The sequence below is a fragment of the Pyxicephalus adspersus genome, chromosome 4 (assembly GCF_032062135.1).
Source record: "Pyxicephalus adspersus chromosome 4, UCB_Pads_2.0, whole genome shotgun sequence".
In the NCBI taxonomy this organism is placed as follows: Eukaryota; Metazoa; Chordata; class Amphibia; order Anura; family Pyxicephalidae; genus Pyxicephalus; species Pyxicephalus adspersus.
In genome coordinates, this window is record NC_092861.1 from 43,388,589 (window position 1) to 43,405,171 (window position 16,583).

The following is a 16,583-nucleotide window of genomic DNA, read 5'->3' on the forward strand; positions in this document are numbered from 1 at the left end:
TAAACTCTTTTTTGAGACTCTAAAATCTTCACACAGAGCTATACAAATCAAAAATGGATCAAAAAGAGAGGGTGGATGAGACAAACATGCAAAAAGAAAGCTAGCACTCCACCTGCTTTATATGAACTACCTACTTGGCTGGTTCAATATTTTTACATTTCTGTTCAGATAATATGAAGAAAATATAAAAATTAACAGTATATTACTGTTAAAGCAAAACAAATACATACATGCATCCTAATTTTTTTAGAAAAAAGAAAGTGCACAGAGAATTAGGGAAATCAGTATTTTATTCCAATATATTTTGCTTATGTGTGCAAACAGATAAGACTGATTCTTTATAATGTACATGCATGTTACACTGAACGTTGTCATGTTTGCATGCACTTATTTCCCTGTTTATACCCATGTTAACTTTAGATTTAAAAACAAAATAAAAACAAAGTCCAAGAACATATTTACATGGTTGATGATGGTATCGACAGTTTAAAAACTAAAGGAAGACTAAGCTGTTGATGAAGAAAAAGTAATATAGCTATATAATTTAGGAGTTCAGGAATTTCTAATAAAATGTCCCCATTAAAATCAAACATCTTGTAAACAATAGTACATTGTCAATTATGTACAATTTACAATCTTAGTAGGAAATATACTTCTGGTTCATCAGTATTGCATGGCTCAGTCTGATAAGTAAAATGATTTCTACAAAACAGATCACTGTGTCCATAGGTTTGAGAAGAACATGCACCCTCTGGTATACCTCTGCCATCCAGGCTATCCAAGTTGAAGTTACTGCCTGACCCTGCAATATAAGAGCCAGTAGAATGTCTATTTACAGGCTGAGAGGAGGTTGGTGGTTTGTTCCGAAGAACTACACCATTTGAAATTTGGTTAACTTGTTTTAACTTATTGGCTTCCTGTCTTTCCTTGGCACGATTTGCAATGTTTCTCACTCTACTTTGACTTCTGGAGGATAGCTTCCGAGCTAGAGGTTTAGGTTTGTCCCATTCGTCTTCTTCACAGTATGATGATTTATTAGAGTCTTCCTGGTCATAAGACACCAGTTTTCTCAACTGTTCAGTCAATGCATCTGTTGACTGGTGCTTAGTTTTAGCAAAATGTTTTGTATCCTCGGCATTGCCAGATAAAAGGAAGCCCCTATTGATTCGCTTGTACTTGCTGTCAAAATTGCAAGATATGTCCTCTGAAGTCAGATCTCCAAGACTCTTTGATTTGCATGGACTAGTTTGGTTAGTTTCTTGGGTTGAACAGTTGGAATATTTGGGTAAGCATGGAACATGCAAGCTGCCTCTATGGGCACCGTACTGATGGGTCTTTGAAACTTCTGAAATTGGGTATTGGTCATGGTGTTTATACTGATTTAACTGGATAAATTCTTTGTGCTTTTCTTTATCAAAAGTGTTACTGATACCCTGTTTGCTGACATTGGCATTTAGTATTGGGGCTTGATACATTTTTTTGGAATAGCTATCACCACTGTGACTATGTTGAAAAGACGAGGAAGAAGATCTAGAATTCAAGTCTTTATCTGGAAAACTGTGTGACACACCCTGAGATTCTTTTTGAACAGATACATCACCATTGGAGATAATAATGGGTGGCACCGTATTAATTTTATTGTGTGAATTGTCTGTATGGCAAATGGAATCACGATTCAGTTGACCTCCCCAACTTGCTAGCCGAATCCTTGAAGGTTTAGGCTTTATTTCAGGATACAACACTTTTGCTGGCTTTGGCTTTAATTCAGGATAAGGTAGTTTGCATGGGGAATTTTTAGATTCATTCAGTGTTCTGTTCTCCACTTGGACAGTGTTTGCATCCATTAACATGTTACCATTTTCTGGTAACAAGTTTTCTTCATTAATAATAGTGTATATTGAATACTCTGCTGTCTCGGATCTAGAGAAAACTTTTGTGTCAATTGCGGACTGTAATAATTTGTCTACATGGGTTGAATTAGGGCACATCTTTTTGGGTGTTGAAACGGAAGGTAAATTAATTTCTGAATATCCAGAACACTGTATATTACTATTGATACAATTTGAACTAGAAATATAAGTTAAACTAACTCTGTCATCAGTGGTTTCAAACTGCCCAATCAATGCAGAGATTGAGCCGTCAAGCTCACTCTCATTTACAGAGGGAACCTCATTTATAATTTGAGATATATCATTTTCTAGTGTAGATGGAGTGGCCTGTAAATTATTGGCATCAGTGCAGATGGTACTTGATAAATTAGTAATAGATGGAAATTCTTTTACATCTTGTGTTTCTTTAGTTGAAAATCCAGCTTGGGCATTTGAATTTGATAACACTTTTGGTTTAATATCCTCCATAATGTATCCTGACTGTTTAACTTCATCCTTTTCATCTTCAGATTCACTGGTATAAGTATCATTAAATTCTCTGACATCATCATCAATATGTTTTCCATAATCTAAGTGTAAACTCTGCCATTTTTTATGTATAATATTTTCATTGGTTGTAGTGTTAGCCTGATATGGAACTCTGGGAAGACATGCAGGCTTCTTGGAATTTTCAAGTATTTGTTCTTCCAACAATAGATTGTCGTGGCTCTTACAATCCTTCTTCCCTATTTATTAAAAAAAATATTCAGTTTAGTATATGTTACTTCTCATCTCATCACAATAAGAACTCTTTCAAAGGACCAGTGTATCTAAAATGCCAATCAATTTATATTAAAATATATTTATAACATTAACAAATATATATGGACAACATGTGCATTTGCTGATGACTTGTGGCCACTTTCATTTTACAACAAAGCTCATTCTTCTCCCCTCTTCCGGATGTGAGGTCTGACGGCCTTCTAATCTCTAATGTAAACACAGAGCAGATGCAGAGAAGTAGCGGGACAGAGAAAAGTGCTGAAACATGTGAGACTTTAATGTATCCCTTGTGAACTTTGAGGAGGAAAAGCTCCACAGTGACTGCAGCTGCAAAGGTTAGTGTAGGCTTGTTATGAAACTTATTTATTGCCTGTTAAGATTTTTTTATGCGAAGGTCCAAAGCCTGGCTAGAATTCTACATGTATGTAATGTATGATACAAATGTAGAGATTTGGTCCCAGGGAATGCTTTGTATGTTGGTACTATTACTCTACCCCCTCCTTTACATTGAGGATCCTAGTAGGAAATACAGTAGTTGGGTATAGAATGGCTTGTACCAAACAGAAATGGTTTTATTTCAATATATCTTGTTCCACTATATATATATATATATATATATATATATATATATATATATATACATACACACACACATACACACACCTGTATATTTGACATGTTCTCATACATATTTGATCATGTTAATTTTGAAACTCAGTATATATTTTTTTTGTTTTACTGGTTCTTAATACACTTGTATAGACATACACATGAATGATGTGAAAAAGTGTAAAGACATATTTATGAACTTCTTGTGCACTGTGGGTACAACTTTTGGTATGAAATGAAGGCACAATTACACCATTCTGCCACCACTTGAAATTCTGGAAAAATGATATTACATCTAGCATGTGATGTAATATTTCTGGACGTAATGGTAATGAAATACCATACTTGATACAATTTTTTTTACCTTTAGTGGTTTCCTAGTTAGAATTGTACTAGAAAACACAAAACAATTCTGTTAAAATTAGAAATCAGTTTAACACAAAGTATTCTAGCTTTTGTGCAGATGCATATTATAAATCAGCTTGCAGAAATAGAAACAAAATTACTTTATACAACAATATTGCATGCAGTCTATGTGCTAAATAAATATAGTTTCATGCCGATCCTTCTGGTGTATTAATAAACACTGAGGGCATAATTTAAACACTGGGCCTGATTTATCAAAGCTCTTCAGTGCTGGAGAAGATACACTTTCATCATCACTGGGTGATCTAGCAAACCTGGAATCTATTTTCTAAAAGTTAATTGCTATTTGTTAGCAAATTTTTTCAGTGCGGGACCAGATCCATTCCAGGTTCGCTGGATCACCCAGGTTTGCTGATAAATGTGTATTAGCCTTGGAGAATTTTAATAAATCAGGCCTACTGTGTGTACACAGTTTCCTATAAGTAGTGTGATTGATGGATAAGATGTCTAACATGAATACAGGAAAACAGACACTTTCCTTTATTGCTTATTAAACATAATAGAAGTACAAGTATATGTTATTTGTTATATTCACTATATTTATAAGATGTCAGTTAAAATATCTCTCTATTGTATGTGGGAAATGGGATGACCGTTGTTCTCTTTTGCAGTATTAGACAGCAAATCTAAAGGCCTGAACCTGCTGGAAAACTAAATCAGATTCACAAACTTTGTGTCTCTTTAAATGTACAAGTGCTACCCTACTCAGATAACTATCCCTAAAGGTAAAGAAACAAATAGGTAGAAATGCCATCTGCGATACCCTGTTTATGTACTAGTGAAAGGACAAAGTAACACCAACATCAGGGATGTTTAACCAATGACATTCAAAGCAGTTCAACCCTCAAAAGCTCAACAAATAAAACTAATTTTCAGTGAATGGCGTCTTTGAATAAGACTAAAATAATGGTAAATAAAATATACTAAAAGCCCCCTATAAAAAGAGAATTTTGGATTCCTCTTGGTATTTGATATTCATTGGGGTGAATCAAAGAAACCATTATGTTATTCATGGATGCTATATTTTTCAAATTGATTTGTTTTGAACATGAAGGCTACGTTTTCATTAAGCATGACATCTAAAAGTTCAGATTCTAACATCAAATAAGTCATTTTTATCCTGTTATTGTGCATTGGCATAATGTCTGAATAGACAGTAATGTCTGCAAAAAATTGTATATTGCAGCTTGATAAGGGACCTACTAATACTAATGAAAAGGTGTAGAGTTCCTATGGTACTGGGCTAGTGGCATGAATAAGGTCACTTTTTGTTTAATGAACATAACCTTTAAATATATGTAATCTCGTGCCAGTAACTCCAGAAATGCAATAAAGTAAAGCTAATGGTCACCAGAGGCACTTATACAGGATATCAATGTTATTCTGATTATCAAATTTTATTTTCATTTAAGCAAATATTTGCAAAGAGAAATACTGGGGCTGCCACCTCTGACCTTATTCAAAAATTGCTAGCTTATAGCCTTTCTGGCATCCATGCTGCAAGTCACACACGACAAGCATTCAACCAGTGCAATCAGAAATCATCTTTCACTTTTGGTCAATGCTTCAGAAAGTAGGCAAAAGGATCAGCATGACTGCTTAAAGAAAGAGCTCAGATGTTGCAGCCTATTTATATATCTTAGAATAAGTTAAAAAAAATATATATATGTATATATTTATTTATTAAATGTTCCATTATATTACCTGATGTTTTGTAGTTTGTTTTATTATCCTTAGATGTCTCTGATGTAGACGGTTCAAAAGCCCCAAGAACAAGCTTGTCCACTGGCATTGAGACAGGCCTTGCCTGCAGACTTCTGGATGTTCTCCTCATTACAACATCTTTTACTTTAGCACCAGACACCTCACATGGAAGGTCTTTGCTCTCTGTGGACTCTTGAAACACCATTTTAGTCTTCTTTCTGCCTTTTGCAGGTGCGCTGGCTGTACGTCTCAATATCCGGTCTCCAATGGACCTCTTTCTTATGTGACCATTGCTCTCAACAGAACCGTGCTTTGATCCTTTAGTGAAAAGCCCTTTAAGACCAATAAATTGCCTATTCTAGGATAAAACACACAATAAATAAACTATTAAACTATTTTCTGTGTATAGATAATGTACCATCTACCAGGGTCTTCTAGTTTTCAGGAAAAAAAGATTATTTGGACTCAGGACACAAATGTCATGACTTAAGTTTGCTTGAGTATACTATTTTACAGGCAAAGCCCCTTTTAATGGTGTCACACCAATTACACTATAACATATGACATATCCATGCATATACAAAAACATCACTGCAGTATAAATAAAGTGAATCTGCTAAAAAAAAAAAAGCTGTTTCAAGTATGAAATTGCAACCTTTATTCCCCACTAATAGAAAGTGAAGAAAACTAGCCAAGTAATAATATGGTCTGTTTTTTTGCCAATAGAAATATGCAGGATTCTGGATCTAAGAAACCAAAAATGGCATGAGATTTAACTAGCAACTAAGAAGTGCAAATACCTCTAAGCACTTCATGCTTGAAAGCTTTTTTTTTAAATTACAGAGACCTCTATTTTCAATGTTGCAATGAAATGGATTTACAGACATATGAAGTGCATGCATACATTGTGCACTGTATGCATAATACATACAACCATGTGTGGTCCAGCAGCTTTTGAATGAGTTAACCAATGTTCAGCAACACATTACTGTACATTGTCATGCAACAGGTAATTAATCTGCTGATATCATAAGTCTACCTTTGTGGCTCCTAGAAAGTGCAATATTGTATAACTTGGGTTGAGGATTAAAGGACTCCACTGAAATGGAAAAAATTTACATTTTAGCTCTTTTAATAAACAGCATGCCAGAATTCATATCTTTTAAGCACTAGCGAATGAAAATCTGTGTCTGAACAGATTTACCATTGCTCCATAAAAATAAGAAAATATCCCTTTACACTGAGCCTGGATAGCTAAATTCATTAGAAAATTCATCAGAAAGGAACAGTTAATAGCACAGAAAATACCCGTATGAAAATCCTAAGGATCGATTAATGAAAACAGAACTCATACAACCGGCAGTAGAACTGGGCTCAATCTGAATATCAAAAGACTTTCATTAGCCAGGGAAAATGCGATCTTGCATGCATTTGTCAAAAAAGCACTCCCACATTACTGACAAGAAAAAAATGAATAATATTACTGCTGTCTTCTGGGTAAATGACTGCAACATAAATTGTATTGCCCAATATCTATTCTATTTTTGGAGGCCTAATTATTTATTTCCTTTTAGTGTGCACCTTGTAAATCTTCCTATTGTAGATTATTTATGAAAAATATGACATTTTAACAGTATACTCTCAGCTGTGTAAAATAAATGAGATTTGCAAAAAACATAATATAATAATAAGCCATTAGGAATCCAGAAAATGCAAAGTGTCCAGTGTCTAAAGTAAGCTCTCTTTACAAATCTTAACCCCTAGTGATGTTCTCAGGTACAGTTTCTTGTGCATTTGTGAACTCACAGTACACACCTTTATGTGCTCCAAGTTTCCTGGCCATGCTGTCACAAACAGCTAAAGGTCTCAGGTTATTAATTATAAACCAAGCAGAATGATTATTATTCATGTAACTGCCTTAATGGGCAAATAGGCTAAATGAGCACTGGACATTATTGGCCATCAGTGGAGTTATTGATAATGATACAAAAAAAAAAAATAACTGCACACATACTCTACTTAGGTGAGGCAGTTAGCATTTTTTGTAACCATATAAGGTTGAAACAAGAAGGGTTCATAACAAAACCCACTAGATTTTAAATTTTATAAATTGTAGCTGTAAAAATAATGATGTTGCCCTCAGAAATTCATCCAATGCTATTTTTAATTTTTTTTTAGGTTAGGGCAAATGCTTTCAATTTAGAATTTCTTTACTGACTGCAGTATCAAAGGGGTGCCTTGAACTAGTAACTTGGTGAATGGCATGGTAGCTTGCACACCCATAGGAAATAACAAAAAATTCAAAGAACAAAAAATTCAAAGAACAGTTTCATTCATATGAATGAAATTCAGCCTACTTACCTTTCCATATATCTCATTTATTGTAACATGGACAAATATTGATGCTTCTGTCAAACCTTCCAAATAAACATGTCTGTATCCTGAAAACAAAAAAAAGAAATATTAGTGTTATATACAGTTTAACATTGTACCATCTCAAATCAAATATTATTGTTGCGGTTGCAAGATCATTTTGGGAGTTGAATGATAAAACCATGAGGTGGTGGTAGTAGTGGGGGAATTATCTCAATGCGGAAATTGCACTGCCTTCTGTCTTGTCATTTGCCAGATATGTTGCAGCATTTTTTTTAGTCTTTGTGTTCTGCTAAATGCTGTATTAATAAAAACAAAGGAGACATGGGACCAAACATTGAAAAGCGTGAGGATAGTCTAGTCTAGTTGTGAATGTGGTTCAGTGAGACACAGGGGGTTAGGGATGATGTTCTCAACAACGTCAGTTGGGAGCAAACTTTAGATGTTTGCTGCTTGCCAAGTTCAAAAAATAATGTAATAATAATGTAAAAGTTCATAATGTGAATATAAACCAGTTGCCATGGTAACAGCTGGCTCCTAGACATTTTTTTAATCCTGCCAAATTCTTTGTGAATGATAGGTGCCGGGGCAGAACCTTCCCTAGCAACCACCCATCAATATAAACACTGTGGGCTGTACTTGGCTGACCCATTGGCAAGTAGTACTGCCTCTAACAATCACCAAAACAACTCGGGCACTCCCCACTGTTTACCTTTGCAAAGGGGGTGATATAGGCGGCAATTTAAAGATCACCTAAATGTTATTACAGCAAACACATAACTAGCGGTGTGCAAACGGGCATATTAGGTCATGTGTCTATTTATTCTGTTTGTAAGTGATACAACTAACAGTTTAGTGGAAAGGGTATGTCTTTTGGTTGATGGCACAATGAAATGCAATAGTATGGCCTGCCAGTGCATAAAGTAATGAAAATTATGGGGTACACCACTAGATTGATGAGGCAACAAAAAAAAAAAAACATCAACAAGACAATTTTATTTTTGTACAATTTTAAGGAAAGGCAGGATTAGGGCAAACATGGTCAATATCTTTAAATACAATAAAGCAGAGCTAATGTTCCACTTTAAAAAAGTTTGGATCAGACGGGACAAATGCAGAAAGGGACAGTTGATGTCCCTTCTGCAATAATCATTCTTATCTGCTTATTTGTTCTTGAGAACGGTCAAAAACCCTGGGCTGTGTATTCACAAATCAGCTTTGGTTGCCAAGATACACCCCAATCCTGGCATCCCCTGCCTTTGCTGGGACAGAATGAACTCCTATGGACCTGTGTGAGAGTTACGTCACCCCCCACCTGGCCAATCAAGATGCCCGAAGATTTTAACTCCCTGCAATGGAATGGGGCCAGGTGAATATAGGGGGTTTAGTTCTACTTTAAGAATATCAAATACTGTACAATCAGGAGTCAATTATAAACAACTTTAAAAAGTATTTTTTTACCGAGCGATTCATTCATGCCTACAATGGGCTTCCAGCAGAGGTAATGAGTCAGTCAACAGACGGTGGATATAAACATGCTTGGGACAAACAAACACAGATTTAACAGACAGGTTTGATCTATTGCTTTTTGTTTACTTTTACATTTTCAGGCATTCACCTGATGTTTCTCTAGGATAATTAGGACACAGAGTGAAAACCTAAAAAGCATACAGAAAGGCTCTTTTTAATCATTAATTAATAGGTAATTTCATATCTGCTACACTCTAAAGGAAAAGATCTGTGGGTAATAGGAAAGCATCTATCTATTGTTTTGTTATTATTAAGTTGTGAATTTCCTGTAGAGGTTTGGGAATAATAATGCTTACTAAACATCGCTCAAGTGCTTAAAAATACAAAAACACCCATGTGAAAAAGCATTATTAAGAGACAAAAATGTAAGCATTATCTCATTCAGCGTGTCCTAGAATAACAAAACTCAAAGCTTCCACTAGAGTCTGTTGATTGCCAAAATATATTATTTTTTTGCTTCAGGCAAAAGTTGCGTATTAGAATGTTGGGGACTCTGTGCACCAGTGGAAGTACTCCCCCCCTCACACTTTGTCCTGGAGACTATTGTCAGAAAAGGCCTGATTTTTTAAAACACTTCAAGGTTAGAAAAGATACATTTTCATCAGTGAAGCTGGGTGATCCAGTAAACCTGGGTTGGATTTCTTCAAAGTAATTTGCTATTTGCTAGCAAGTGTTTTGAATCCTGGACCTGATCCATTCCAGGTTTGCTGGATCACTCAGCTTCACTAATGAAAGTATATCCTCTACAGCCTTGGAGAGCTCTAAAAGATTAGGCCCAAAGTGTTGGGGAAATACAATTTTCTTGTTTGCCATAGCTGCATAGTTAGTTTTGCAAGGACAAAATTATTGAGTTCAACCACGACAAAAATAAATTAAAAATCTGCATCTTCTGAACACCTAATGTGCAGTTACTCCAGAGAAACACAAAAAAGCCTTAAAACAAAAAAAAAAAAATAAATAACTGGCAAGAAAATCGGAATATTATATTATGTAAGCAATACTCAAACTCACTGGATAGTTAAACTATAAATGTACTGCCCGACTTGAATCCAATAATCGATAATTATTATTTAATAGTCTTGCACTCACCAGCAACATCTGATTAACTTGCATGCATAATGTGTTGTAATGTGAATGTGTTTGACAAGTAATTGCAAAAATTCTTATAGTTCTCTCTGTGAATCTCACAGTAAAAGACATTGCTTTGTACTACCCACAAGTATTCCCATTTAGAATATGAATTTACAACAACCATTTGGTGCAAATGTACAGAAAAAACTTATTGAGTGCTAGAAGAGCCTGGGCTAGGGCTAATAATAACTTTCTTGGAAAAAAAAAAAGAGGTGACCTATGGGGAGTCTCTTTAAACTCTATAAACCCCACTTCATGGATCTCTGAAGGATGTGAGTGGCAATTGGGCACAAGGACTACCATGTGTTAGACTGCTTCAAACTTTGTGTAGCTCTTTAAACTGAAAAATTTTTGCCATTCACATTAAAAAAGTATCAGGATCCTAATTTGTAGCTGAGAGTTGAGACTCCCAGGCTAAATAGGTGATATTGTTTCCATTTCCCTACAATACTTACCAGGGAAATGTATTGGGTGTTTTTTTGTGATTTTTATCTGTCTAGGTTAGGCTCCTTCCCACCCAGAACCCTGAACAGAGAACTAATATTCATCTTGAGAACCTGGAAAAAAAGGGTGTTAAGCCAAAAATTTACATTATACAGTCCTACTGTGCTTGGTGCACTGCTATGCCTTTCAAGTAGTGGTTTAGATCCATCCTTAAGTGAATTAGCCTCGTCCATTCTTCTCTAATTTACCCGTTAACTATTGTCTGTGATGTCCATATTTAAATCAGTCTCTCCTTTTGTATACTGCACCATATATTTGGCATGCACTTCCATGCATTACAGTCATGTGACTGGACAAACAAGTGTAGACTACATGCTGATCCGTTTTTTTAACATAATTTGATACTTTTTTAATATGACATCATCCACCATTCACTTCATGTTGGTGGAAAATGAACCAATGGATACTTCTCCGTTTGTTTCAAGGTTGTTATTATACTTATACTATAGCATATCCCTCACATTTTAATTAGTGTGATGTTTAGCAGTTATGCAAGTTTTAATAAACATTTGTATGTGTAAATAAACGTTACAACTTGAGTTGTAAACACCTTTCCTCATTTGTCAAAAAGGAAAATTTTGAAAATAGGTCTTGGTTACTTGCTTAAACACTGAAAATGACAAAATACAGTATAATAAATAGTAGACACTTACCAGGCAAAAGACTGCTGAAGGCAACGGTCCTCTGGCCAACAAAATCCCTTCCAATTGGATCATGGTCCCATACTAAGAACCTCACAAGTGCTATCTCTGGCATGTGGACTGTAAATGTAAGGGTCTCTTCCCACACTGGATTGAATCCTGAGACAAATATTGTATATACATGGTTACAGATATGTTTTGTTCTCGTTCATCTCAATTACTGCATGGTTATAACTCTACTAACAATGACAGTATATACAAATGTTAACATAATATTTAACCTTAGGGGGCTTACAGTGGATCTAAACTCAAAAAAGAGAAGATTTGCAATAGTAGAAGGAATTAACACAAAAGTGTTAATTGTGCCTAAGCAGTGCATTGAAAATGTACCAGTTGTCTGGAATTCTTCCTAAAATATATAAGAACATTTGCAGGCATGTGATGGTACCTAAGCACTTTTGTGCATAGTCTCATAGCTGTATATTTGAAATGTGAGCTCCAAGGCAGAGATCTATCTTCTGCCTTTGACAGATGATTGAAAAAGAGATGGCAATGCTGGTGGTAATGTCACTACTGTGCTGGTCAGTGTTCCCCTTGCTGGAGGCTCTGACATGAAAAAGCAAAGCCCTGCTTCTACCAAGATGGCCACCCCACAGCACTGTAAGGTATGGTAGGTCAGCAATAGGGACAAGATCTGCTACATGAAGACCACAGGTAATGCTCATGACTGGGCCCTTGCTCACTGTGTGTTTTTTCTAGATGTTTCTCAAAGTTTATTTTAGTTTCAAAGCATAAATATGATAAATAGATTTGGCAGCTGTTCCTACTTTCCCCTAGGCTAACAAATAAAAAAACACTTTAATTTCTGTCTATGTTGGTGTAAGGATGTTTTATTAACTTTTACAGTGTAGGAAGTGTGAATGAATGCCTTTAATGTAACCTTGTAAAAGAAAAGCACAGTTGTTTAAGCTGTAAGTCCCAGCCTGATTCTATAAATTCTAAAATGCAAAATAGAATAAGGTTACCAATTATGTGACACAAGGTTGTTGGATTTAGTTCTTGAGGATCTGCCCTGTGTTCTGACAACCCTGTAGTCTCTTGTTATTTGGTGCATTCTATTTAATATGTTTTCCAGTTCATATTTTCCTTTTTATTTGTTGTGTTTTAGCTTATTTTACAATACTAGGTCCATATTTTATTCTACATGGTGCTTGGATTTGTACTGCATTTTGCATTTCTAATGCATTTTTAATACGATGCCTTCTTGAAACATCAAACCGTTTTTGCTTAAATTACATATATTATCTTGTTACTTTTAATTAATGTGAAGGCAGTCTCCTGTATCTAATATTTTCGTCTTCAAAACGACATTTCATAATTCTATGTTTACCAAGGAAGAAGATTTGGAAAATCAATTTTAAAAACTTCAGCAGCTGCAGAAGAACTAATTATGTCTGTTCTAGCTGTGTATTTTATCGTATATATTTTAGAATGGGAAATTAAGAGCTTTCAAAGAGAATCTTGTCATTGTGAGTCATTGTGGGCATTTTGCATACATAGATGTAATGCCTTCTAATTTCTAGACTAATTATCTAGATGGACATAATCTAGCATTCAAATGCACTAATTAGGGATTTTGCCATAGTGTTTGGAATGTAGTCATTTTCTGACCAAGTAATCTAAGTGTTCTGTATGGTTGCAGTGCTAAGAAATGTTTTCTAAACATTAAGCCAGTCAGTGATCCAGGCAACCCTAAACTTCCTAAGACGTCTCTGTAGACTACAATGTAGTCTGGTCAAAAACCAAGACTCTAGCCTATGATTGGACAAGTAACAAGTATCATTACAATAATAAGGTCATCAAAGGGCTCTGTCCACTGGAAGCTCCCAGAGTTAAGATAGGCAGCATTAATGAAACAGAGTAATCACTGATTTTAGTGCTACTTCCACCATATAGCTGAAAACAATTGAAATTTCCATCCTTTATAAAACACAACCATAAATAACATAAAACAAATTACCATTGTCATCCACCACTCGAGTCTGCTCCTTGCAGCAGTCAACAGGCAGACCAATCATTTCTATTTCCACATACGGGTCAATGATCTGTAAAAAAAAACAGAAGAATGTAAAATAAAGCAGTACTTTGGATAAAGGTCTTGTTTTAACAACAAGATTTGGTATTTTGTTGGGTAAATCAAATAATAAAGAAGAATAATAAAGAAAGCATATAATACATTATTGCATTAAATTCTGGTAATACTAAGTATTAAGCATTTTACATCAGGAGAAATTATGAGGATGACTGAATATTGAATGATGGTGAGTGATCATAACAAAAATGTGGATGGTGTGAGATATAAGATAAATTTTCAACAATAATGAGTATAATCTAATAATAATAATTGGTACTAATGGATCAAATAAATCATATCATGAGGACATATCATGAGGATAGCTAGATAAAAGAATATAATATGGCAGAATAAATAAAGTTGTTTATGATGATGGTGACAACAGATGATGATAATACTGACAGAAGTTGTCAAGGACAGATTATGGAAGTACCTAATGAAGATAGATAGAATATAATATTTATACTGATAATGTTTTTAGGATAATTTTAATGTAAATGTATAACAATAACTGATGGCGATAATAATGATTTGGTCTCTAAACTCCTATTCTTGTCCCATCTGTGAGTTCTGAGCCAATTTCAATGCACCTAGTATTGGGAGAGGGAGACTAAATCACATGCCCACACATATTCAGTGCTGGGTATATTCTTATGATCTTGACAAACAGATGAGCATGGGAATGCTAAGGGCCATGGCAAAGTAAACAATAAAATGCAATACTGGTAGTGATGATGGATTGTGTGCACTTGTATTGCATGATTGCAGGCAGAACTAGTGGATGTCTATATTTTTTGCATAGAACAAGACAAAATTTAACATAATAATTATATAAAAAACAGGATTTATTTTTTTAAATTCCCTGGTTGTTGGATTAAAGTGATGTTTATGTAAACATCACTTTTACCTATTTATTTTTCATAATTTCTTGATAAAGGGTATTTCCTCAGTTCAGACAATACCACATTCCTATGCTTTTACAAACAAAACAGGTTTGGCAATCAGTTCTTTTTCTAATAGAGTATTACAGAACTAAGTCTCACCTCCCCTCGGTCTCCAAGCATAGAATCAGGGGGTTTTGGAAGCTGCTGTCCACTGATAACTTTAAGAATTAGTTGCTTCTTGGGGCTGGCAGGTAAAGGATCTCCAGAAAATGGGTTGAATACACCTAAAGTACCATATGAGAAAAGCAGTAAATATTATAGAGTGTATTATAATAAGCAAACTAACTAGCCATGGAAAAGGGGACTGCGTATATTACATTTCAGGACCAGCCTATTAAACATGGTTTACCTTTGCACATCTGCGGTGGTTTGAGGACATAGCCACAATTGCCATTCACCTTGAATTTTGCACGATTTAATTCCATCATTCGTCCTTCTGTTTGGTAATTGAGTGCAACTAAAGGCAGAGAAGGAAGGCCAAGTTATCTATAAAGTACCATGCACAACAAATATCTATAATCGCATAGCAGCACTGTAGGGGAATATAATAAAATCTTGCTACCTCTAAGCAAATATTGTATTAGCAGGTAAATGCAATATAAATAGCATAATGAAATAGTATGTGATACAAGATGCAAGTTTGTTAAGAGGCTAAGATATATATTGAACAAAAATGAAATCTTCATTTAGTACTAACATAACATAAAATTAGACAATTAAGAAAAAACAAGCAAAAAAATTGAAAACAAAGAGTAATAAAAACTAAAGATTTACTGGTCAACTCTGTACCTAGAAAATGTCCTTCAGGAGTATTTGCAAGTTAATTTATTACATAAGGTTTAAAGCTTCTAGGTTATATATATCATAGATTTTGTGATACTCACCTAACTGAATTCCAGCATTCCAATATGGCACTGGGTTAAAGTTACTGGAGTCTATCCTGTATGCAGAAGGATAGATTCTCGTAAGTTGTTTCTGATTGTACGACATAAATTGCTCTGACTTCTGCTGAACTACTTGATGTGCTCTGGTTTCACTGAAAGATAAAACATTTCCTGTGGAACCTGAAATATAACCAGAATTAAAAGTCAGAAACAAACACAGAATTTTAAGGGTCAGTTAAGAGACATTTTTGGGACACTTTTTACAGTGATAAATTGTAGCCTTTATAACATGTCAGTGGAAACTTGAATACTTAAACACTTAATGTACAATATTTAATTTTGACCCCTGAATGTATGGCTGCAGTATAAATGCACCACATTCCAAATTAAATAGACTTTTTGATAACAATTACTGGATACATGCAGAAATTGTTAGACAAGAATACTTGCTAGTTCGTCTTCATCCCAAATGAGCTCATTTTATTGACTTCACTTGATCTATAAAGTATGTTTACCTCCAATAAAAGTGTTTTATTTACTCTAACAATAGAAGTAAAGGGTTGGATCAAACTGCTTTGATTCAATGTTTAGTGGGAATTTCATGCATGTTATTTCTACTTTTAGGCTCAGTTCAGACCCAGGATGGGAACTGGTGTACCTATATGGGTCCCGGAGGCTAGCACCTTGCCAGCTATTTGCCCATCCTCACTGCTGCTTGGTTTTGTAGACAAACCAGTGTTTGAACATTCTCAAAGGGGGTAAAGCTAGCTCAGCTCGCCATGGGGTAAGACACTACACTACTATAGGCCACCATGGGGCTTTAAGACACTACACTTCTTTAGTCTGCCATAGGGTAAGACACCTATTCTTTATAGGCAGCCATGGGGTACATGGCTGCCTATACAGTTAGCATCTCAGGATAGGAATAAGTTGAGAGGCATAAGGAGGTGGTAACAACACCACAACCTCACTAGTCTAATCTACTTGGTCAATGGCAGAGAGATATCCGTAACCTTGACCACAACCTTTTCTCAAACTGCCTTGCATCCCTA

General features: G+C 35.1%; 1 protein-coding gene across 7 annotated transcripts in view; it reads right to left on the minus strand.

Moving 5' to 3' along the window:
* Positions 1-272: 272 nt before the first annotated feature.
* PLCH1 (phospholipase C eta 1) overlaps positions 273-16,583 on the minus strand; it is a 135,098-nt gene continuing 118,787 nt past the window's right edge. For 4 of the 7 annotated variants that reach the window (XM_072408002.1, XM_072407998.1, XM_072408000.1 and 1 more), the window contains 9 exons: positions 15,532-15,711; positions 14,997-15,104; positions 14,747-14,871; positions 13,590-13,674; positions 11,582-11,728; positions 7,752-7,831; positions 6,430-6,489; positions 5,391-5,748; positions 273-2,614 (listed from right to left, as the gene is read on the minus strand). In XM_072408002.1, coding sequence (XP_072264103.1) covers positions 630-2,614; positions 5,391-5,748; positions 6,430-6,489; positions 7,752-7,831; positions 11,582-11,728; positions 13,590-13,674; positions 14,747-14,871; positions 14,997-15,104; positions 15,532-15,711 — 3,128 coding nt within the window. In that variant the 3' untranslated portion in view covers positions 273-629. Of the gene's footprint in view, positions 2,615-3,624; positions 3,653-5,390; positions 5,749-6,429; positions 6,490-7,751; positions 7,832-11,581; positions 11,729-13,589; positions 13,675-14,746; positions 14,872-14,996; positions 15,105-15,531; positions 15,712-16,583 lie in introns of all 7 variants that reach the window. The other 3 variants (XM_072408003.1, XM_072408001.1, XM_072408005.1) reach the window with 2 other exon arrangements.